This window comes from Puma concolor, chromosome E4, assembly GCF_028749965.1.
Source record: "Puma concolor isolate L17-30 chromosome E4, mPumCon1.1.hap2, whole genome shotgun sequence".
Lineage (NCBI taxonomy): Eukaryota > Metazoa > Chordata > Mammalia > Carnivora > Felidae > Puma > Puma concolor.
Window position 1 is genome coordinate 50030342 of NC_141683.1, and position 25073 is coordinate 50055414.

Below are 25073 nucleotides of genomic sequence, written 5' to 3' on the forward strand. Positions count from 1 at the left end.
GGAGGGCAGGAAACTCAACCGGCGTCTAATATGACAAACACTAGGAACAATCTCTTTAACAAAAATTGTGCCGTATGGTAATATACCTGTTACTTTTTTTTTTGTCCTTAAATTGCAAATGGAATAAGATCTACTGGTGCTAATTAAATTAAATATAAGCACAACTATATCGAATTTTTAAAACCCCAAGAAATGATCCAGAGAAAGGGGAACCCTCTTACACGGTTGGTGGGAATGCAAACTGGTGCAGCCACTCTGGAAAAGAGAGTAGAGATTCCCCAAAAAGTTAAAAATAGAACTACCCTCCAATCCGGCAATGGCACTACTAGGTATTTATCCAAAGGATACAAAAATACTGATTTGAAGGGATATATGCACCCCACTGTTTATAGCAGCATTATCAACAATAGCCAAATTATGGGAAGAGTCCAAATATCCATCGATTGATGAGTAGATAAAGAGCATGTGGTATATATATATACAATGGAATATTACTCAGCCATAAGAAGAATGAAATCTTGTCATTTGCAATAACATAGATGGAGCTAGAGTGTATTATGCTAAGCAAAATAAGTCAGTCAGAGAAAGACAAATACTGTATCATTTCACTCATATGTGGAATTTAAGAAACAGATGAACATGGGGAAAAAGAGAGAGGCAAACCCTAAAACAGATTCTTAACTATAGAGAAATGATGGTTACCAGAGGGGAAATGGGTGAGTTGCGGGGGGGGGGGGGGGGGGTGCTAAACAGGTGATGGATATTAAGGAGGGCACTTGCCGTGTTGAGCACCGGGTGTTTTCTACAAGCTTCACATTTCTATGAGACTAGATGTTTGCTACATACTGAATGTTTGCGATCTCCCCCCGCATTTATGTTGAAATGATAAACTCTAGGGTGATAGTGTTTGGAGGTGTGACCTTTGGGAGGTGGTTACATAATGAAGGTGGAGCCCTCATGAATGGATTTATAACCTTATGAAATAGACCCAGGACAGATCCACAGCCCATTCCCCCACATGAGGATGCGGTGAAAAGTTGGGACTTTTGAATCAGAAAGCAGGTCCTCACCGGACACTGAATCTGCCGGAGGATTGATCTCGAACTTCCCAGCCTCCAGAACTGTGAGAAATAAATTTGTTTCTTAGAAGCTGCCTAGTCTACGGTGTTCTGTTCTGGCAGCCTGACTGGACTGACACACTGTGACTACTGCAAGACAACATGCAGAGCAAGAAAAGGTCCTGAGAAAATAACTCAAGGTATGTGAACACCTAAATCTATAAAACTGACAAAAGAGACTGAAGAATTTAAAAGACTGAAGGAAAACCGGAAGAGTCAAGCACCATAAAAGCCCAGGGAAGAGAGCTCCCAAGAAGGGTGGACTGTCCATTACTGCAGATCGGTGTGTTAAAATATTAATAGTAGCCACTGGATATATGGACTGAGAGATAATTGAGACTTTGGTAAGAGTGATTTCAGCCACGAGGACAAAAATGAGATTGCCGTGATAATGAATGGGACGTGAGAGAGTGGAGACTAACTCGTGAAGTCTAACGGTGGAGAGGAGGCAACAGGAAATAGCCAGAGGGAGACATGAGGTTGAAGGTTTGTTTTTTTTTTTTTCTAATTAATCATTTTCTTCCCCTTAAACAATGAAGAAATAAATGGTAATAAATTCCAAAAGCTCAGAAGGATAGAGGGTGAAGAATATAAATATAGGTACCTTCCTCAATCTCCTGTAGAAAATACTAACAGTTGACAATAATAATAAACTATAATAAAATATTAATAATTTTTGTGACCCCTTCTAAAAATTTTTATACAAAGACAACCAAATGTATACATGTACATTACACATACACACATATATGTGTATACACACATACACGCACACACACAAATGGGATTCTACCATACTTTTTTTTCCTTAAGAGTGTATTTTGGACTTCTGGCCATATTGGAACACATAGATATAATTTGCCTCTTGTTACTAACCATACGAAATTCCCTTACATGGGCCTATGGTAGATCAGTAGTCCCTGATGATCAGGTAAGTTTTTTCTTCTTTTCTTTCTTTTTCTCTGACTACCACCCAGTTTCAAAAAGTATCTTAGTAGACATATCTTTATGCACATGTGCATGTACTTATGGCTTAAATTTCCAGATGTGAAACTGCTAGATCAGAGAACACACACATTTAAAATTTTGATGCTGGTAAATTATGCTACAGAAAACATGGCATCAACGTAAACTCCTACCAGAGGTGCGTGTTTCTCTACCCTATCACCAAAATGGGATAGGGCTGAACTTCGAAAACTTTTGCCAGGATAACTGGTGAGGAATGGCGCTTCATCACTGCCCTTGCACGCACTTCTTTAATTACGAGATTGAGACATTTTAATGTTTACTGGCAATCTCAATTCTCTTTTCTGTGATTTACAAACTGCTATTTCGTGTTCCTAAACTTTTTCTCTGAATACACAAGTGGCACTTTGTACGTTAAGTAAATTCGTACTCTTCCTGTCATATTTATAATTAGTCCTCCCAGTTTATGCTTACAAAGGATTCTTCAATTCCAAGATCATAAGAAAGCCAGCTGTATTAGTACGCCTGGGTAGTTCAATCGGTTGAGCATCCAACTTTTTGGCTCAGGTCACGATCTCACGGCTCGTGGGTTCCAGCCCTGCATCGGGCTCTGTGCTGACAGCTCGGAGCCTGGAGCCTGCTTTGGATTCTGTGTCTCCCTGTCTCTCTGTCCCTCTCCCGCTCGCACTCTGTCTCTCTCAAAAATAAATGGGTGGGGCGGAGATGAAAGGAGTATAAAGGAGCTGGATTTTTTTTTTAATGTTTATTTACTTTTTCAGAGAGAGAGAGAAAACAAGCTGTGGAGGGGCAGAGAGAGAGGGAGAGAGAATCCCAAGCAGGCTCTGCGCTGTCGATGTCAAGCCTGGCATGGGGCTCGAACTCATGAACTGTGAGCTGAAACCTAAGAGTCAGACATTTAACTGACTGAGCCACACAGGCACCCCAGGGAGCTAGCTTTTTATTTCAACAAATTGTGGAAATATTATGACCACAAACTGACACATTTGTTATCACTGTGTGCTATTTTACTTTTATTAAAAGCTATTCTTTTGAGTATGTTTGTGTGTATGCGTGTATGTGTGATTTTTACCTTTCATTTTTCCTTCTCTCTCAATCATTTCCTCAGCAAGTTAGGATTCCTATGGACACGTGCAACAGAGAGTATAATGGAAAAGGCACTCCACTAGGAGCCAAAAGCTCTATATATTTATGTCACTTCAAATCACTCGCTAGCTACATGTGATGTGGAACAAATAGTTCATTCTTTCTGAAACTTAGTTACCTCATTTGTAAAATGTGGATAATGATTTCTCTTCCTATACCTCATACAGTTATGGAGAATCAAATGTAATCACCTATGATTGCACAAACATCTCACAGACTACAGCACCTTACAAATGGGGCTATCATTGCCGACATGGGGCTTTTTAACAGTGATGAATTCATCTTATGTAAAGTATTCATTTGGCTGAGATCAAGACAGTTAGTCTTCAAAATATTGTTTGCTGGAAGAATATGAAGACAGAAGGAAAAAATATACACAAACAACTTTTCTTTTTTAATAGAAGCATTCTAATGAATTTTAAAATGCTATCATGATACAATTGGATTGGATTTTAGTTCATAAAACCAAGGGATCCTTAATTGGCCCACAGCAGTAAACACTGGTAAGAGAAACCATAATCTACAGCTAGACTTATTAATTAACAACCTGAAATCCAGTCATTTCTGAGGAACTGTCATCTCTCCAAGTACACCATATTGAAAAAGATTATTCTTCTTCTATTATCTACAATTTGTTTGGACTCTTCGGTTTCAGGCCAACAAACATGAAGTTCCTTAATAAGACAGGCACTGTGCTGGGGGAAGAGGGCACAAAGGATGTTTGTACTCTTGAGGAGTTTCCAGGCTGCTGCACTAAGCAGAAATATGAAAAGATAAATACAGTAGAAAGTAGTAGTCCTATAACAGTCCCATAAGTTTGGCCATTAGTGGGTACATGGGGTAGGTGCCTAGTTTAGGAATGATATATGGGAAGAACAAGGCAAAGAAGTCCAAAGGCGTAGGATTCATGATTTGGGTGCTGTTGGCATGAGTATGAATTAGAACATGTTCTGAGTTATGACAAAGGACAGGGTGTAGGAACAGGAAATGGTATTTGGGCTAGAGAGGGCGGCAAGATCAAAAGCACAGAAATACATAACAGTATGGTAAGTAAATGACAGACTTTTCATTGGAGTGGTAGGAGACAATGCTGAGAGTCAGGTATGGACAGGGCCATGTTGCACTTTGTGTGTTAGGCCAAAGACCACAGATGAATAAAAGTATCATATAACATGTGATGAGATATTAGAATTGAGGTTTCAATTGAGACACAGACATAAAACAGATCTGTACGCTGAAGTCAAATACCAGACAAACTGTAGAACTTTACAAAGGAAATGTTTTGGAACCAGTTCTATGACCTTGATCCTCTCAGAACAAGACTATAAAAAGTGGTCAGAGTAAGGAGAAGGGAAAGGATTTTGCAAGAGAGAATTTTTGGAGAAAGCTGTGAGGCTCATCGCCCTGCCTCCCACAAGGGTAGTCGACACATACAGGGTGGCGTTTGATTCCATCTGGGACATCTAGATGATGAGAAATGACTAGCCGTTGGTGGCAGAACCCAAGAGGGCTGATGATTTTGGATTAGCCTGCACTCCTAGAGGTCTGTCAGGGCAAAGGATGTACGGATGTTTCCTGCGGACCAGAGGACTGAAAGGGTGAAGAGACCAGAAGAACAAGAATTCCCTCCTCAAAGTTCTGAAAGGAGTTTTAGGCAACACCTAAGATAGACAAGTACCTGCTAACCTCAAGGAAACCATAGGCAAGAGCGACTCAAAGACAAGACACCTGTGAAGAATTCCCCCAAGTACCCCATGACAGAGCGGTCAGCTTTGAACACTGGCCAGGCTCAGACAGCATTATGGAAGGTTAAGATAGTACTAGAACTTTCTTAGCCCCCTTTGCCTTCCTGTCTCCTCTTGCCCAGAGCCTGGAGGGCACCTAAAACCATAGTAAATAAGCTGGAAGAGAAGAGCAGATGAGGAGAGAAGTAAGTAATTTATAATATTTCCTTCTCCAAAGGAAGGCAGACTCCCTGTAACCGGCTTGGCTGGGAGAAGTATGAAGTTCTGATTAGTATCTGGGACTGAACACAGGTTCTGAGTCAAGACCTTCTATTTAAAGCAACCAAAGATTAAATAAATGGATTAGCAACCTAAATATAAAAGCTAAAAATCATTAACACTTCTAGAAGGAAACGTAGGTGAAAATCTCTTGGGACGTAAACAACCCCGTAAACATTGCTGCTGGGAGTGTAAAACGGTTACAGACACCCTGGAAAATAGTTTGGCAGTTTCGCATATACTTAAACATGTGCTTACCATCCCACCCAGCAATTGCAGTCTTGTGCATTTACACCAGTGAAAACTTATGCATACGTGGCTTTTCTTCATGCGTACCTAAATGTTCTTCAGTGGGTGAATGCGCCCATGAACTCTGGTACATCCATACGATGGAATACTACTCAGCAATAACAAGGAACAAACTACTGCTGGATGCAACAACTTGGATGGACTTCAAGGGCATTCTATGCACTAAAAAAAGGCAATCTTAATTGGTTATATGCTATATGATTCCATTTATATAACATTCTTGAAATAGCAAAACTATAGAGCTGGAAAACAAATTAGTGGTTGCTAGAGGGCAGGGATGGGTGTGGGGAGGCGGGTATGACTGTAAAAAGGTACCAGAGGGAGTTCTTTTCTGGTAATGAAACAATTCTGTATCTTGATTGTGGTGGTGATTACACAAATCTATACGTAGGATTAAACTGCAAAGAACTGTAAACACACACAAATGAATGCGTATAAAAATTGGTGAAAACTAAATGAAGTCTGTAGTCCACTTAATAGTATTGTACCAAGATCAACGATCTGGTTTTGATATTATGGTACAGTTATAAGATATTGCTATTGGGGAAAGCTGGGGGAAGGGTTTGTAAAACTCCATATACTATTTTTACAATTTCTGGTGAGTATATAAATTCAAAGTAAAAAGTTAAAAAAAAATGGTTCTAAAAAGGAGAGACTCAAGAAGCTCAGCATATCGTTCCAAAGTCCCCCCTACAAATGAACACCACACTCAGCTTTTAGCTGTCTCCTGAAAATGAACAAGCAGTCTGCTTTAAAACCTCGCTTTGTCAGTGAGCCTCAGAATTGAGGACATTACTGCGAAAGTTTTCATTTGAGGGATGTTTAGAGGGGTTAGGAAAATTCTTCTCCATGTGTGTATCTTTACCTCAAGACTGGTCAATGTAAGCAGCCCTTTCAGAGCGAGGCTGGCAGCCCGGTGGGCAGTCAGAGCCCTGCAATGCCTGACAAGGCAGCATGACCACTGTTCTTCAGCATTTCCCACTTTTTTAAACTTTCTAAAATGCATGTGAAAGGTATAAATATCAGTCTTCTCCTGTCCCAACACCCTCCCACATGACATGGCTTTAATTTGAAAATGTTGCCAATATTGATTCTAGGAAATCACTTTACTGGCTTTTATCTGATTAGACGGCTTTGGAACTATGATGACTTTGTGACATCCTATTGATTTTGCCGCTAAAATGGTCCTCCCGTCGTGTCTTTGCCTCTTCGTTCCCAGTGTCACTATCCTCCTTACAGCCTCCATTACTTCTTACAATAGCTTTTTGCTCACTGGTTTCCCAAACTTAGTCTCTGCAAACCAAGTCATTTGAAATTCCATTCCTGGATTAATCTATACATAGCACAATTAGGTCACTTCCTTGCTCAAAAATGTTTAAAGGCTCCCCAGTGTTTATACAATAAAATCCAAACCCCTCAGTGCGACATTCAAGGACTTCCCTGTATATGGAATGTTACGTTGAGAATAATTTCCACTCAGAATTTTGAAGACCTTTCTCCACTGACTTCTGGTTTTCAACATTTCTATTGAGAAATACAATGCAATCCACCCACTCCTCCTCTTCATGTAACCTATTTTTTCTTTCCAGAAGCTTTTAAGATTTTTTAAGTCTTGGTGATCTGATATTTCTTGATGATGTGAATTGATGCGTGTGTGTGTGTGTGCGCGTGTGTGTGTGTTGGGGGGGGGGTCTCTTACCTTTTTTTATTCACTGTGCTGCAAATTTGGTGGTCTTTGTAACCTGCACATTAATGCTTGTGCAAAAACATTTTTTTTAAATGTGTTTGAGAGTGACGGAGACAGTGTGAGCAGGGGAGGGGCATGGAGAGAGGGAGAGAGAGACAGAATACCAGGCGGGCTCCATGCTGCTGCCTCAGGGCCAGACACTGGGCTCAAACCCACAAAACTGGGAGATCACGACCTGAACTGAAACCCAGAGCAGGACGCTCAACCGACTGAGCCACCCAGGTACCCCACCTGGACATTTATGTTTTCTGGTTCTGAGAAATTTTCTTGTGTTGTTTCTTTAACAATTTCCTCCCCCCAAAATTTTCTATGTTCTCTTTTATAGCATCTTCTGGGTTGATTTTCTCAATTTCTGTCCCACTTTCTGGGAGAGTGACTTGACTTGAGATTCTATATTTTTAATTTCCAACCTCTCTTTCTTGTTCCTTTGATGTTCCTTTTCTTATAACATCTTGTTAATGTTTCATAGATGTACACTCTTATCTTTTGAAAACATTATGCTTTAAAGGTGTTTTTGGCTCTGTGCAGAACAGGCTCTGTTCTGTTTCTTCTGGGTTATTTTTTTTCTCCCTCCTATTTGTTTGTTTTGCTCTCTATCATGTTGGAGACTTTCCTCCAATATCTGGAGATTCTCGGTGATCTGTTTATATTTAATAGCAAAGCACTGAACAGCATAATGGCAGCTTTGCACACTGGGATGGAGCTGATAGACTAATGAGGTTCACCATAGAGTATTTCCTGGTCAGCTGCTATTTTTTTGTTTTTTCTTTTTTTGATAATTTATTGAGATATGATTCACATACCATAAAATCTATCATTTAACGTATATAGTTTTCAGTATATTCAGATTTATGCAATTATCACCATAATCTACACTTAAAACACTTTCATCACTCCAAAAAGAAGCCTCATGTCCATCAGTGGTCATTTCTCATTCATCCCTTCCCCCACCTTATATCCCCAGCCTCTGGCAACCACCAATCTACTGTCTCCATAGATTTGCTTATTCTGGGCATTTCATAAATGGAATCCTACAATACATGGTCTTTTGTGATGGTCTTTTTTACTCAGCATAAGGTTTTCAAGATTTATCCATGTTGTAGCATGTACCAGTACGTCATTCCTTTTTATGATTGAATAATCCATTTGGCCCTTGAACAACCCAGGTTTGAATTATGCAGGTTCACTTATAAGTGGATTTTTTTTCAGTAAATACAGTAAATACATTTATAGTACAGGACTGTAAATATACTGTCTCTTCCTTAGGATTGTAACATTTTCTTTTTTCTAGTTTACTTTATTGTAAGAATAGAGTATATGATATATGCAACATACAAAATACGTTAATTGACTGTTTATGTTATCAATAAGGAATCTGACCAACAGCAGTCTATTAGCAGTTAAGTTTTGGGGGAGTCAAAAATTATACATGGATTTTCAACTGTGCAAGGTTGGGGGGAGGTGGTCAGCACACCTAACTCCTGTGTTGAGTTCAAGGGTAAACGGTAACGCATTGTATGGATACATCATGTTTTGTATATTCATTCATCAGTTGATGGACATTTGGGTCATTACCACTTTATGGCTATTATAAATAATGTTGCCATGAACACTCCATGTACAAGTTTTTGTGGTGACATATGTTTTCATTTTTCCTGGATATACTTATGAGTGGAATTATCAGAGAGGATTGTAATAGGGGAACACAAATGTTGTTATCTGCAGGCTTTTTTTTTTTTTTTTTTTTTTTACCTGGATTGGTTCAGTTTCTCACATTTGCTATGTGATAAATGTAAGCCTGACTGTTGGCCTTCTAGAGCTGGGTGAGAGCTGAATCATTCGACTTCTGGAGGCGGGTGAGTAAATCAGTCTCCTTCTTTTGTTAGAGACGGTTTTCCTGATGTCTATTTCTCCCTCCTTCCTGAATAATAGACTCTTGCATTTTTGGGGACAACGATGTATCAGGTATAACATTTCTCAGCCTCTCTTGCAGAAAGAGATGGCAATGAGACACAAACAGAAGTCACTGGATGGGATTTCAGGAAAACTGCTTTAAAGGGTATTAACTTAGCTGGAAGACAGGTGCCCTTTTATGCCTAAAACATGGATGCTATGGCTGAAGCTTCAGTAGCTACAATGTACCCATAAAGAGAGCCTTGAAGACCCTGGGGATGGCAGAGGAAAAAGCTCACGAACAGCCCTGGTCCCTTAGCCCTGGACGGCCCACCTTCAGATTCTTTTAGGTGAGGAAGAAGTAATTTCACCCATTTAAGCCATTACTATTGTGAGTATCTGTTACCTACGAGCTGATCTGAATCCTAAGTGATACAATTTTAGGATTTCATTCTGTTGGCAACTACACCTGGTCTTCCCCGAATTTTAAGTCACCTGTCACTGTTTTCTCCTTGTCTCATCAAAGATGGAGTTCCTGTTTCTGTTTCTTATAGTGAATAATTTTTAAGACAAAAAAGCCAGCAGCTTTTTACCTACCAACTTCAAAACTGGAATTTTACCTGTCCAATCTTATTTCCTTCCTTTCCAATTTACACACCATCAGCTATTCAATATTTCTCTTCAAGCTCCACAATTTCCTACTGTCTGCTTTTGCTCATTATTTCCCTTCTGAGAAAAGCTCTCTCCCTGTGTCTAAGTTCAAATGATACGTGTTCCACTCATAGGCCACTGCCCTGTAAAGTCGTTCCTGAATATCCAGCAGAAGTAGTCTCACCTCACCTGTACCATTTCCTCCTGGATATTTACTTCTTTTATTGGACTTTCCTGAGGTTGGGGGCCATGTCTTTAAAAAAATTTTTTTTTTCAACGTTTATTTATTTTTGGGACAGAGAGAGACAGAGCATGAACGGGGGAGGGGCAGAGAGAGAGGGAGACACAGAATCGGAAACAGGCTCCAGGCTCTGAGCCATCAGCCCAGAGCCCGACGCGGGGCTCGAACTCACGGACCGCGAGATCGTGACCTGGCTGAAGTCGGACGCTTAACCGACTGCGCCACCCAGGCGCCCCGCCATGTCTTTAGATCTCTACATTCCTTTGTAGCACACAGCTTTCTAATGTGTACCTAAAGGTCACATATCATGGATGTTACTATATACCAAGAGATTTGGTTTTTAGGGGCACCTGGATGGCTCAGTTGGCTAAGCGTCTGATTTCGGCTCAGGTCATGATCTCCTGGTTCCAGAGTTCAAGCCCTGTGTTAGACTTCTATGCTGACAGCTTAGAGCCTGGAGCCTGCTTCAGATTCTCTGTCTCCCTCTCTCTCTGCCCCTCCCCCACTTGTGTTTTCTCTCTCTCTTTCTCTCTCTCTCCCCCGAGAATAAACATTAAAAAAAAGAAGAAATTTAGTTTTTAGAAATATTGTCAAAGCTTCACTTTTTATACCTGTGCCCCACAACTTCACAAAGGAAATTCTTAGTTTAAGGATTATTAGAAATTGATCCAAAAAGCAACACTGATACCAAATTCAACCACAGCCTTACAGCAGCGTTTGTAACCAGGAGATCATTGGCGAGATGAGCCTGGGGCCATGAGGATCTTTTAGATCAATCAAGTCTGCATGTTAAAATACTCTATGGTATTTTACACAGAAAAGCTTACTTGTCATATGTAGGAAAACTCATTTAAAACGGTATCTCTGCCATCTTAAAGTAGTAACTTAGACCTCATGAGAATAATTTTATCTTCTTAAAATGCTATGAGTACAGATAAGTTTTGTGGTAATCAAAAACCTTGAAGAATTCCACATATCTTGATCACTACTACATTATTCTCTGATACCTGTAGATAGAATCTCTCTTCCTTTTGAAAGGGGGGTGGAGAGATAAAGTGATTTGCACAGCATCGTAATGAGAAATGTAATGAGAAACAGATCCCTGGCTTTTTCAGTGTTCTGGTCAAATTTGGCCAGGTAAGCCACAAAGAAAAAGATGGGCATGTCAGACCAAATGAAGATCTAAAACTTCTATATAATTTAGGGACATGATTTTTAAAAGATAAGAAACAGACCAGAGGAAAAATTTTAGCAACATGCGTAATAGTGGCTTATGATCCCTAGCAAAAAAAAAAAAAAAAAAAAAAAAAAAAGGACAAAATAGTGCAGTAGAAAAATGAGCAAAGCAATAAGTAAACAAGTCATAGAATAAGTGAAAAGATATTCATTCAACTTATTAGACATTAGGCAGACACAAATTAAAACAAAAAACTACATCCCCCTTCACTCACTTTTTTTTGAGAAGCAGTATAGCATAAAGTTTAAGACTGTGGACTCTAGAGACAGACTTCTTGGATTCGAAACATAGTTCTGCCATTTTCTAACCTTGTGTAATTTCGTAATTTCTGTGCCTCAGTTTTCTCATCTTCAAAATGAGGTCATTACAGTAACTACCTCATGGGATGGCTGTGATGATCAAATGAGTTAGCTTATATAAAATGCTTAGAACAGGGTCTTAGCACATTGTAAATACCATGTAGGTGTTTATGATTACTATTTATTCCATCATATCGACTCAATGTACAATGCTGTTTAAAAGATAAAAGTAATCCTAATCTGTTGGTGGAAATGATAATTTCTATAGCTTTTTTGAAGGACAATTTGATTACGTGCATCTACTCTACCTGGTAGTTCTACTTCAGAAATCTGACTTAATCACATAAGGATAAAAAACGTGTATGTTCAAAGATGTCCATTACATCTGTATTTTGTGCCCCACGGAGGGAAACAGTTAAAATATCCACACAGAAGTGAAATATATGTTACAAAAAACTAGCATACGAAGAAGACGGCTGTTAAAATAATGTAGATTTACACGTACTGACATAAAAGTTGCCCAAAATATACTGAAAAGTTAGTCACAAAAAAATGTGTAATATGATCCCATCGCATATGAAAATAAGTAAAACATATATATGTATTTAAAAAAATTTTTTTAAAGTTTATTTGAGAGAGAGAGAGAGAGAGAGAGAGAGAGAGAGAGAGAGAGCAAGCACACATGAGTGGGAGTGGGGCAGAGTGAGAGAGGAGGAGAGAGAAAATCCCCAGCGGACTCTGCACCGTCAGCCCCACATGGGGCCGGAACCCATGAACCGCGAGACCATGACCTGAGCCGAAATCAGAAGCTGAATGCCCAACTGACTGAGCTACCCAGGTGCTCCATGTGTATGGATTTTTAAAGTGGTTTGAAAATATACAAACTGTTAATGAGGTTATTTATAGGGGGCGCTGGGGAAGGTGAAGGGCGACTTCAGCTTTTGATCTGTATTTATGTACTAACACTTTTTAAAACAAAGACATGTATTTTACTGCACAATTTAAAAACTGAAAAAAAGGGCTGGTTACTAGGTTTGCCTAGAGTTTCTATGGATTTGATATAAGAACAGAAACGCTCTGCTACTGAGATTTAGACACTATATACCATTTTGGATGAAATGGCCGGACTTTGGCAATTGATGAACACAACCCAAGAAAACCAGGGTCTTTGAAAGAATCTTTGGTCACACCTATAAGGGCACCAATTCAAAGAACTCATAGAAGAAGTGAAAAGATAATATCTGGTACCTCAGTTGTATTTACCTGCATCTCCAGATGATCTGAAGACAAAAGAGCCTGTTTTTGTTTTTTTCTTAAACTGTAATACATCCAAACTCTAGTGAGTATATCACTGTGTGGGAAAAATAAAGTTTTTGAAAAATTTCTGTTTGGGAAACTTTTATAATTCAAGTGGATTTGAAAAATACAAATATTTGAGATTAATGAGCCCCTTTTTATTATGCTGTATTTGAGACACAAAGATACTACCACTGACTGAAGCAGGACAGCGAGGCAGGCCCACATGATGGATTTAGGTCACTGGAAAGGCTGAAGTACACTAGCTGTATAACAGCAGGATCAGAGACTTGAGGAGAATACAATCTCTTAGTAACTCAACCCAAGCATTCTTTTAGGTTACCTAAAGCAAAATGGAATGGGAGGGCACACTGTGAAATTAAAGTGAAATTTAGTGCAAGTTTACAAAATAAAGTGCGCCTATAAAAAAATCTCTCATCTCCCATGTATACACATAATGCTGCAGAGTTTAAGGCAGTGGCTACTGGATGGGGGGTATTTTAGAGGCCGCACGACATCGCTGTTCTTAAAAGCCAATATTCTGAAAAAAAAAAAGTCACTCTATTTTCTTGAGACTTATTTAGAAAACGTTTTTAATTCTTAGAATGATGGAAGTTGTAAAATAATAGGAAGAAAAAATAGGAAAGGCAAAAATCAGCTTTTTTTTGGTTACCTTAAAACAAAGAGGTGTGAAGGAGATGATTAACAATGCAATTACACAGTAAATTGGACAGAGTTGCAAATTTCACAGAGTAACTCTAAAGGGGTTCGGGGACAAGAAGAGCTGATATAGCAGTAGTCTCTCATCAAGTCAGGATGGGGGACAACTTACTTCATCTATAAAAAAGAAGAGTAATTTTCTGCCTGGTAAATCTATAATCTGCCATTACAGAGACTGTAATCTTTATTTGTAATGTGGGTAACTGAAAATAATGGACTTAGTGAAAGGAAAAAAAACCCAGTATACATTAAGAGTATCAAATACAAAAGGCAGACATACTCCACTCCTTACTAGCTGTGTGACCTTGGGCAAGTTTCTCAATCTCTTTTGCCTTAGTTCCTCATCTGTAAAATGAGGATAATAAAAGTATCTAAGGTTATATTACATGAGATACTACATTAAAAATGCTTGGCACGTAGTAGGCATTTGATAAATGTTAGTGATGGTGGTGATGTGTCAGGATACAGCAAGCACCATTTCCTAAATTTTGAACAATGTGTCCTGGTGCACATTCAATGATTTTATTCATTTATTTACTTATTTTTTAACGTTTATTTATTTTTGAGACAGAGAGAGACAGAGCATGAACAGGGGAGGGGCAGAGAGAGAGGGAGACACAGAATCTGAAACGGGCTCCAGGCTCCGAGCTGTCAGCACAGAGCCCGACGCGGGGCTCGAACTCACAGACCGTGAGATCATGACCCGAGCCGAAGTCGGACGCTTAACCAACCGAGCCACCCAGGCGCCCCTCACATTCAATCATTTTAGAAGGTTGTTGTCCCTAGTGAGCTACGCATTTGAGGGTTACTCAAGCTGACAGTCCTAAGAATCAAAATATTTTTTTTCCATTCAGGTCTTTTCATTCAGGTCTTCTAGGTGTGACTGCAAACCAAGACAACTGGTTCCATATGCTGTACACAAAGAACAATGCAGCAGGGAACAGCAGGGACTTGAGCCAAATTGCTCAAGTTCAAATTCCATTTTTGCTTTTTACTGAGCTCTATGACCTTGGGCAAGATTACTTAATCTCTCTGTGCCTCAGATTCTTCATCTACAAAGTGGTGATAAGAATATCTTACAGGGTTACTATAAAGATTGAACAAGATAATGCATATAAAGTGTCTGGTTCAGTGCTCAGAACATGTTTGCTACTGTCACCATCATCATCCCTATCGTCCGTCATTTTACAAAAGAAAGATACATCTCCAACCACTAGAGTTTGATTCTACAGAAACAGCATTTCAATTCGCTCTTAATTTCCAATATTATAAGATTCTTAAACTGGCTGGGCATTTGAGTTAACACTTTGTAAATTGCCTCAATATGAGCAAGACAAAAAACAAAGAAACAAAAAACAACAAACAAAAAAACCCCGCAGACAAAATGAGTCAATTGTAGTATTAGATCTTTCCAAAAGTTAGAGAAGGCCAAAAATGCCTTATCAAAACCCACTGTAGAACTGCTTTTTCCGTTTAAAAACAAAAAAACCACACTGCTTTTCCTGCTTCAAGCAAGTTAACTTCCTACCTGTCATCTGTGTTACGAAGGGATGGAAGCCGAAAGCTCGTGTTTCTGTCAAGCTTTGATTGGCTTTTGGTCCTCTTGATGGAGCCTTTCAGGCGCTTGCTGAAGAACCCCTAGAACGAAAAGGCAGAAAGTGATGGGAGAGAAAACCATGATAGTGCCTTGCTGTCTTCTTACTGCTTTGTACCGCTTTTGAAAAGAATGTTATAATGGAGACCAAAAAAATTTAATGCCCTACAAAATGCCCATTTTATAATGGAGACCAAAAAAATAATCCAGCTTTTAATTTTTTAATTTATAAACAATAGTTGCTTGAAACTACCTGGTAATGGAACAAATTTGTTTTTTCTTCTAGGATAATTGGGATAATTATACTTTTTGATAACACTTAACTTCTTGTCTCTTAGTTTCTATACCAGCTATGGTAGAGAAACATCTAATTTTGATAACAGATTTTTAAAAACAAAACAAGGTAACAGAAAAATATACATACTCCTTTCTATGAGGCAATTCAATAGAAAAGGCATCTGGTAATTAATTTCCTGAACTAAATCAAGAGAAAACAGGAAACAAGAATAGCATATGCAAGAGCCCTGAGGTGAGAAGGTACTTAGGACAGTAAAGGAATTTTAAAGAATATGCTGATACTGAGAAGAGAAGAAGCTTTATACTAAGAGCTGCCAAAAAACCTCCAAAACCAAAAATAAAACACTCAAACCAAAAAAAAAAAAAAAAAAAAAAAAAAAAAAGTTATGTAATTAGTACAAGGTAATACGTTGGTGGTCTCAAAAGTTGTTAAAATTTGGTCTATGTCACCTTGAATATATTATTTGTAAACTTAAGTTTCAAATGTAGGTAAACTATCTTAAAATGAAATGTGAAATATTTCATAAATGAAATGTCATTTATGAAACCGTTGAAACATCTAGACTTCAGGAGAACAAAGCATTTTATAGTTTTTGACCACTGCCTCCCTCCTGCCACTTTCACCAAACTATCTAGAGCTCCTTGAATATTTTCCTAGTCTTAGCACCTACTAAACAATCAACAGCCAATAAAAGTGTGTTGAATAATAGAACAAATGCACGCATGAATGATGATAGCCACTACTTTCAAGTAATAATTCTATTGTTGGCAGATGAAAGGACATCTTAGGTCTTGAGAAAAAGTTGTAATTCAAAGAAAAGTATGTTAATGCTGGGAAAATGACTCTAATCATCTTGAGATGAATACTGTCCTGTAGGGGTTATGTACAGTAAGCATTTCCATCAGGAAGAAAAAGAAATACGGGGTCAAGATCAGCACGCCAAATCTTTTATACTCTTTTAGTTATCACCAAAGCCTACTGTTTTGGCTGAAGACTGTATTAATCAAGATACTCGGGATTACGTTTATCTAATACACTCACAGTCTAAGTAGTATGAGACGTGTAACATGCCTATCTATGAGCAGGTCAACTAACAGAGATGGGGGCTTGGCTCTGTGCTGCCCTCACTCAGGGACTTAGGCTAAGGCAGGCTCCTTCTCTGTGCATCTATACCTGCTTCAGGAGGATAAAGGAAATGTGACAAATTATGTACTAGTTCTTAAAGCTTCATGTCACTTCTGGTCTCATTTCATCGGACAAAAAAGTCACACGACCGCGCCTAATTTTTGTGGGGAAAGGATCTATAATTGTATCACGTATCCAGAAAGAAAACTGGAAATATTTGGTGAACAGTAATGTGGACTACCACAGCGGTTACCCACGCCAAGTATTTTGCAAACACACAGGCATTGCTCCTTCCATTAGAGAAAAATGGAAACAAACTTATTTGAATCAGAAGTAAAACCATTTAGCTGCCTGAGAAAAACACTTAGACGTTATTTCTTGTTATTCTTGTAGCCCAAAGAATAAGGGTAAAAATTCCCTAGGCAGTTTTTTATTATAGGAGCATAGAGGTTGACTGGAAGAAAGAAAACAAGAAAACAAAAAAAATTTTTAAGTACTATATATATTTTTTTAAGATTTTATTTTTAAGTGCATGCTGTACTGAGTCAGCTGGGGCCCCCAGAAGCACTGTATTTCTTAGGGACGGGCATTTGTCTGGTCTTCTGTACAATCTTAGCGTTGTAGTTAGGGAAAGTCACTGTCATTTGTTCTCCAAGGCAAAGGCTTTATTTACTACTTACCATGATTTAATTAAGATGAGTCACCACATTTGCTCAGAAATGTGGTCTGCAAAAAGGACCTAGAGTTTATAGGATTCTATTAGGATTGTGTATGGTTGATTCAAAAGCCACTGGCCTAAGTTGAGATTTGGCTCAAGGACCTGCCCAAATGCCATATGTAAATATATTTCTAACAAAACTACAGTTAGGCAGTTAAGTGAGAATATATACTGGCAGATGTTTGCTCACACGGTACTTTATCTTTTTGTGGCACTTACTATACAATACTTCTTGTGTTAATCCATTTATTTAGTAAATATTTGTTTTATGTCTATTTGTCATAAAGTACCATACCAAGTATTGTAAGGGAATCAAAGCCAAAATAAACACAAACTCTGTCCCCAAAGAGCTTATAGTTTAATATGGGATTTGGAAACTATATATATATATAAATATATATGACACAATTAGGGAGGTAAGTGTTCTCAATGTCTGGCATATTTAATCAACAAAATAAAAATTAACTATCATATTTCTTTGAATCTAGGACACCAATGATTGTTAAGTCACACTATTATTGTATGTACACTAAGAAAAAAGCTGCCAATTAAACTATAACATGATGCCTAATCTCTTAGAACTTTTATTTTGTATCAAGAAAGTTTTTCAAAGACTTACTTAGGCAGGTTTTTATCATATAGTGCATAGTGTACACATAAAAAGAATAAATGCAAAATAAACTAGCTTCTTCATTCTTCTGAACTACTTTTTGACTTAGAGTAGTTGTTCATGTTTTTCCACAGAATATTATCATGTGGTCTTTCAAGAATGTTGATGACAAACCGAGTGTCTTAGAAGAATAACTTACAGAGATGTTAAAATGTGAGAAAATACACATCTTAGAATTGATAATATGGTATTAAGTTAGAGAGGTACATAGGAAACAATTTCAGGATTTCAGAGAAAGAAGAGGTTGTATCATCCAGAGAAATAAGGAGAAGTTATATAGAAGAAGTGCAATATGCTAGGTCCTGATGAGTAGACAGGATGTGGGTTTGGGGGTTGCTGAGGAGCAAGGCAGCACCACAGGAGAAAGGGCTACAGAAAAATGGAGCCATGTAAAGAACTGGCAAAGAACAAAACGGGTGCCCCTTAGGTGGACTCAGTCTGGCCAGTATATGATTAGGAGCAGCGAGAAATAAGGTTGGAAAGGTGGATTGTCCACCTATTAATGCATAATTGTCGCTCCCATTGGCCCTTAAACTTTCGAGGAAAGGGGTAATGCTATACCTATCTTAACATCTGCCACAGTGTCTAAACTGTAGTAAGCACTCAATATATATGTGAAATTATGGTTGTTCTGGGAATACAGGTAAGGGAAATTTGAAGACAGCCCAGAGTGGTAATATTTCATTCTGTTTTTATCTCCTTGGTATAACTGAAACATGGTTTTCACTGAAAATATTGTTTAGCTGAGGCTATAAAGGTTGGTCTGGTGTCAGTCTATTCAGCCATGTGGTCTCCCACATGTTCAGGGAGATCACATAGTGAGTTGAATGGATGCCACTAAAAACTCGCCATCTCCACACTAGTCCCAGCTTCTACTATGCCTCTGTCTTGGACCAACTACGCAGTGAGCCAGCCTTCCAATGACACTACCCCTCCTAGGAAACCTCAGAGTGTATGGCATGCACACTTGCCCCCTGCCCCTTCTGAGCGATTCCTTAAGCACAGATCACTATCCTTTGCACCAAGCGGTTCTTCGGCCTGACTATAGCTAACCGGACCAAGGATGGACACCTGACCTAAAGGTACCAAGAGGGGGCCGGGTAAGAGTTTTGCCTTATGGTATCCCCTGGTAGCTACTAAATACCCTAGGCTGCTTCCTGGTCATTCCCTGCTTCGTACTTTACCCTCCAGCAACCCTAGAAGCCTGTAAGTCTCTACACTCACCATGCATCTCTGCTACGGCTCATATCCCTCCCTCTTCCCTGGCTAAGTCATCCTTTCAGACTCAGCTAAGGCAGGAGATCTTCCAGCGTGTCTTTTGTGACATGTACCACCTGGCTCTAGATGAGGTGGCCATTCTCTGTGCTTCAGAGGAATCCAATTACAACATACAGCTAGCCTTACATTTAGCACACGGCAGGTCCACTTATGTGTCAGCAGCCCTCCCTCTAAACGCTGAACTCCTCAGGGCGGGGACTACACAATCTTTGCCTTCCCAGGGCAGATCCGATACCAGGCACTTGGTAGGGGTTCAATAAATATCAACAGAACTGAAATAAAATGGGCAGTGAAATGAGTAAGAGCCACTGTGGAGTTTTCGATACAAGTGCCACTGCAGAAAGAGCGGGCAACTCTGAATCAAAGTGTGGCTTCAAATTCTAGCTCCAGCTTCTCCTATTGAGTGACTGTGAGTACGCTGCAACTTCCAAGCTTCAGATTTCTTACCTGTCAAACGAGGAATAAAAAAAGCCTCTTCCTAGGGCCATTCCAGAGAATACGGTAACTGAATGGAAAAGCACTTTTAAAATAATGGAAAATGGGTACCTATAAGTATTAACTTCATCTGAGTCTAGGGAGAGAGACTACTGGGTAGGCGAGGTGGAATCATGGCTTTTCCTCTTAGAAACTACCACATCAAAGGAAGGGAAGGAAACTAGAAAGAAGTTCCACAAATGGCAGGGATTTGGGCCGTTTTGTTCAGTGGCAGATGCCAGTACCTACAGGGATACCTGGTACATCCTAGGTGCTCAATTAACATTCGTTGACCGAACGAACTTACTGAAGGCTTCCTGGATATGAAGCACTGCTAAGTGCTTTCTAGTAGTTCCAATACTGTTTAGTCGGCGCAGTGACTCCGCAAAATAGGTATTCAGCAGCTTGCTTTAGGTAACACAGTTTATAGATGAGGAGTCAGGATTTAAACCCAGTATTCTGCTAACATGCAAAAAGTTTCATTCATTCACACACTTACTGAGCACCGTTTATTGGCCACATGCTTGAGGCACCTGAGCTCGATCAGTGAACAAAACAAACAAAAATCTTTGCCTTCATTAAGTTTCATACATTAGTGGAAGGAGACAGACAATAAACAAAGGACATAAGAAATTAGTAAAAGACAAGGGCTACAGAAAAATAGAGCCATGTAAAGAGCTGGGAATATAAAGTGGTCATGACAGGCCTTACGGAGGAAGATTACACTGGCTAAAGATTTGACGGGCGAGAGCCTCAGGTCTCTGAAGGGAAAAGCATTCCAGGCAACAGGAACGGGATGGGCAAAGGCTTTAAGGCAGAAGAACTCCCGGTATGAGGAGAGCCAAGAAGTCAGCGCGGCTGGAGAGGAGGAAGTGGAATGGGAAGGGTTGTGGGAAATGAGGAAACAGAGGGAGCAGTGCTGGTCCCAGTCGTGAGGTGGGTGGGCAGATCCTGCAGGCCACTGTAAGGACCTAACTTTTTTTTTTTTTTTTTTTCCCTGTTTGTTTATTTTTGAGAGAGAAATGAGCGTGAGCCGGGGAGGTGCAGAGAGAGAGAGGGAGACAGAGGGGATCCAAGGCGCGCTCTGTTCTGACAGCAGACAGCCTGGTGCAGGGCTCAAACTCACAAACCGCGGGCTCATGACCTGAGCTGCAGTCAGATGCTCAACCGACTGAGCCACCCAGCACCCCAGCACCCCGGGACCTTACCTTTTACTCTGATTTCTAAGGGAAGCAACAACGAGAGACGAGACCCATCAAAGCAGTCGCAAATAAGCAACCATTTGTTTTTCTGAGAGGACTAACTTTACCTATGAAAACAGAAATGTGTACTGATTTAACATGGTTTTGAGCAAGAATGTGTGCCATGTGAACAGTTCGTTTTCTTCACCAACAGCAGATCACCTACCCAGAGCTGGTATACACAGAAGGTGTCTGACTTCTCCCAGGTCAAACAGCTGCCAGGAGGCAGAGGACAACCTCAAGCCCAGGCAGCCTGAGTCCGGAACCCTGGCTTTTTAACCTCTATGCTACCCTGACTCTCCAGATTCTTATTCCTCTTCAAGATACTCCGGGCACTAGGATATAATGCATTTATAATGCACATTCTCCGTGGGTGCTATATTTAATTTCTACACATATCTTATTACAGAATCATATACCACAAAAAGGAAGAAATGCACTATGACAATTCAAAAATATGAGGGGAAAAAAGAAAACAAAACTCCCACCAATGTGACATCTGACTTAGAAAAATTTGCCCCTAGGGCTCCTATCTATATAATTAAACTGACATGAAATGGAAACCCTATTGAAATTACTTTTAAATATAACTGACTCTATGGTCACTGAGAGAAAAAAATGCAAATATGAAATTTACAGAGAGATGGATGTCGAGAGGAAAATGCTTCTCTCTTTCACGTTAAGTTAGGACGTCTATGTCTCATGTGAATGTGAAGAGTACGTGGTGCTCCTATAAGCTTACTTTAAAATCCAATAGCATACATGGAAACAAAGGAAAAGACTACAAATAAACTGATTTCATCCTTACCTGAAAACACACTACTAAAACCCTCAAAACAAATCCTACCTGTCCAATCCTCTTCTGAAACACTGTTGCTACCAGTTACAACTCTGAAAAACAGTAAAAAGCTTACTTTAACACCTACATTGTCAGACAGCAACTGATAACGACTACAGTGATGTACTTTAATTAGCCGGTACTCACTCTTTTCTGCCAAAATAAGGCTTACGCTTAGCAACTGCCCAGGGAAAGGAAAAGCCAAACGTTGCCTTTCTCTGGAGCTTGGTGTGAGGAGAATGATAAAAGGTGTTCACCACCTACAAACTGGAGTAACCCCCGAAGACCGGACTTGGCTGTCAGGTCCCGACTGTAACTGAAATAAAGTTGCTGCTATGCAACCGCTCCCAGAAGCCTCTGTGGCGGTAACGGGAGCCCGGCCGTGCCGTTCCCTGAAGACGTGGAGAAGTGGAGGCAGAGAAGCACGCCATCGCCTTCCCCACAAACACACGGTGATGCGCAGCAGGAGCCTGCTCTCATCCTGCGTGAGACTGTTTCTTATCAGTGGCCACACGAGGGATTAAGGAAATCTAGGCGACCGAAGCACTTTTCATGGCAGTTCCTTAAAATATTACATGACGCACAGTAAGAAAACGCCACCTTGTCAACTAGAAAGGACCCAGGCGAGAACTGTTCTCATTCTGGCTTTTAAAGTTTTCGTTTGATTAGTAAATGCATTCCTGTGTATTTGTGTGCTTTAGCAGTTCACGGTATTATGGACTGCAATGACCTGACAAGGGCTATGTCCTATATCAATTACTCCCTTCCTTCCCCTTTTAATGTAACTGAGGAACTTACAGATGCTCAGAAAATGTTCACGAGAATCCAGTTGTAGACAATTCACAGGAGAAAGGAAAAGGAAGGGTAACTGAAGGCGTTAACCTCCGCTTTCCAGCCATCATATTTTACTTCCTTAGCGTATCTTCCAGTTATTGGAAGTCCAAGGAGGGAGGGAAACTCTAGGTAACAAGAGTAACAACAAAACAACAAACAGTTGCAAAGTGCTTTGTAGTTAACAAACAGTTTCAGTGTGGGTAATTTCCCCCCTAGTAGGGATTTGGGGTTGGTTTGTTGGTTTGTTTTGCAAATTAAATCATCAAAGGGAAAAAGAAAAGGTCCTATAATAAATTACAATTGTTTTTCTAGCACAGAGCTGACGATAAATCAGAATTTCTGGGCGTGGGGCACAGTGATCTGCATTTTTGATAAGCATCCAATGATTCTCTTTTATTAAACAAAGTAAAACATTTATTATGAAACTTTAAAAAAAAACAAAAGCGCATACATTACACCCATACCCATTAATCAGATCTAACCCATATTAACATACTGATATATTATTAGATTGTATTAAAGTATAAAAGTAAAATACATATGTTATATGACATGTTTTTAAAAATTATTATAATATGATATAACATATTGATATATTAACATTTGTTGGGGGGGGCAAACACCTTTTCTATCCCTAGTAATATTCTTTGTCTTAGGAGATTCATTTTCATATGATAAAACAATGTTATATCAGATTTCTTTTGATCATTACCTTCCTGTTAAATTTTTTCAAACTTTCTACTTTCAACTTTTATATGTTATATTTTAAATATATCTTAAAAAAAACCCATTAGGTCTATTGAGGTATAATTTACGAAAGGATAACTCACCATATTTAGGTGTATAACTCGATGAGTTTTGACAAATGTATCCTACTGCAAACGAGATACAGATTTTTACCACCCGAAACGTTTCTTCAGGCTGCTTCACAGTCCATCCCTTCCTCCCACCTCAGCCCCTAGAAACCACTGGTCTGATTTGCCCCTACAGTTTTATCTTTCCCTTCATGCTCTATCAATGGAATTATGCAGTATGGAGGCTTCTTTCACTTAGCATACTGTTTTGGGGATCTATCCATGTTACTGCATGTAGTCCTTTCCTTTTTATTCCACATATGGATATACCAAAATATGTTTATCCATTTGCCAACTGATGGGCATCTGGGTTGTTTTCAGGTTGGATCTATTAAGAATAAATCTGCTAAAAAATATGTGAACAAGTCTTTACGTGGACATATGGTTTGGGAACCACGGAGTTAAAAGCTTGGTTGGAAATTCACAAATAAATAACATGGAGAAATGGCAACTTTTTAAAAGGATAAGATGTGAGGTGGCGGCAGAGGGAACTTGAGAAGGGAAGGAATTCCTGATGTTTTTCCTTTCTATTTAAAATAATTTTAGATTGACAGGAAATTTGGAAAAATAGTACGGAGAGTTTTCTCTTACCCAGCTTCCCCCAATGTTAACATCTTACCTAACCATAGTGAAATTATGAAAACTAGGAAATGAACCTAGGGTAGCATGCTGACAAATTACCTAATTCTAATTTCACCAGTTTTTCCACTGTATTCATTTTCTAGTGCCACTGTAACAAATTATCACAACATGGTGGCTTCAACAGTACAAATCTATTATCTTACAGCCATGTAGGTCAGAAGTCCAACATGGGTCTCACCTGGCTAAAGTCGAGGTGTCTGCAGGGCTGCACTCCTTTCTCAAGACCTGGAAGAGAATCTGTTTCTGGCCTCTTCCAGCCTCTAAAAGGCCTCCCACACTCCTTGGTTTATGGTTCCCTTCCTCTATCTTCAAGGCCAGCGATGCTGCATTTTTATGAAAGGTTCTGTTTTTAAGGCCTTGAGATTAGATTGAACCCACCTGGATAATCTCAGGTACTTTTCTCACCTCAAGGTCTTTAGCCTTAATCACATCTCAAAAGTCTCTTTCGCCATGTAAAATAGCACATTCACAGATTCTGTGTATTAGCACGTGGACATGTTGGGGGCCATTGTTCTACCTTCCTTCCACACGTAGCGTATGTAATTACTTTCTTATGAGTAGGCATTTAGGTTGTTCCCAATATTTTGCAATTATAAACAATGCTGCCAAGAATACCTTGTGCCTATGAATTTTTATGCTGATGGCCGTAAATCTTCGGTAGACTGCTTGAAGTGGGGCTGCTGGGTCAAAGGGTGAGCACACAGTAGCTTTGCCAAAATCCCCTCTAGAAGGGTTGTACTAGTTTGGATTCCCATCACTAATGTATGAGAGTGTCTGTTTCCCATGATCTCACCAACTAAATCTGATGTCATACTGTATAGTTTTTGCTCGCCTAAAGGTGAAATAGCCTCAAAATATTGTTC

The 25073-nt window shown here is 39.5% G+C and overlaps 1 protein-coding gene across 13 annotated transcripts in view; it reads right to left on the bottom strand.

Annotated features, from left to right (window-relative positions):
• Window positions 1-25073, bottom strand: part of RASAL2 (RAS protein activator like 2) — a 361137-nt gene that overhangs the window by 49366 nt on the left and 286698 nt on the right. For all 13 annotated transcript variants that reach the window (XM_086694779.1, XM_086694784.1, XM_086694783.1 and 10 more), the window contains one exon: window positions 15173-15282. In XM_086694779.1, the coding sequence (XP_086550905.1) occupies window positions 15173-15282 (110 nt within the window). The remainder of the gene's footprint in view (window positions 1-15172; window positions 15283-25073) is intronic.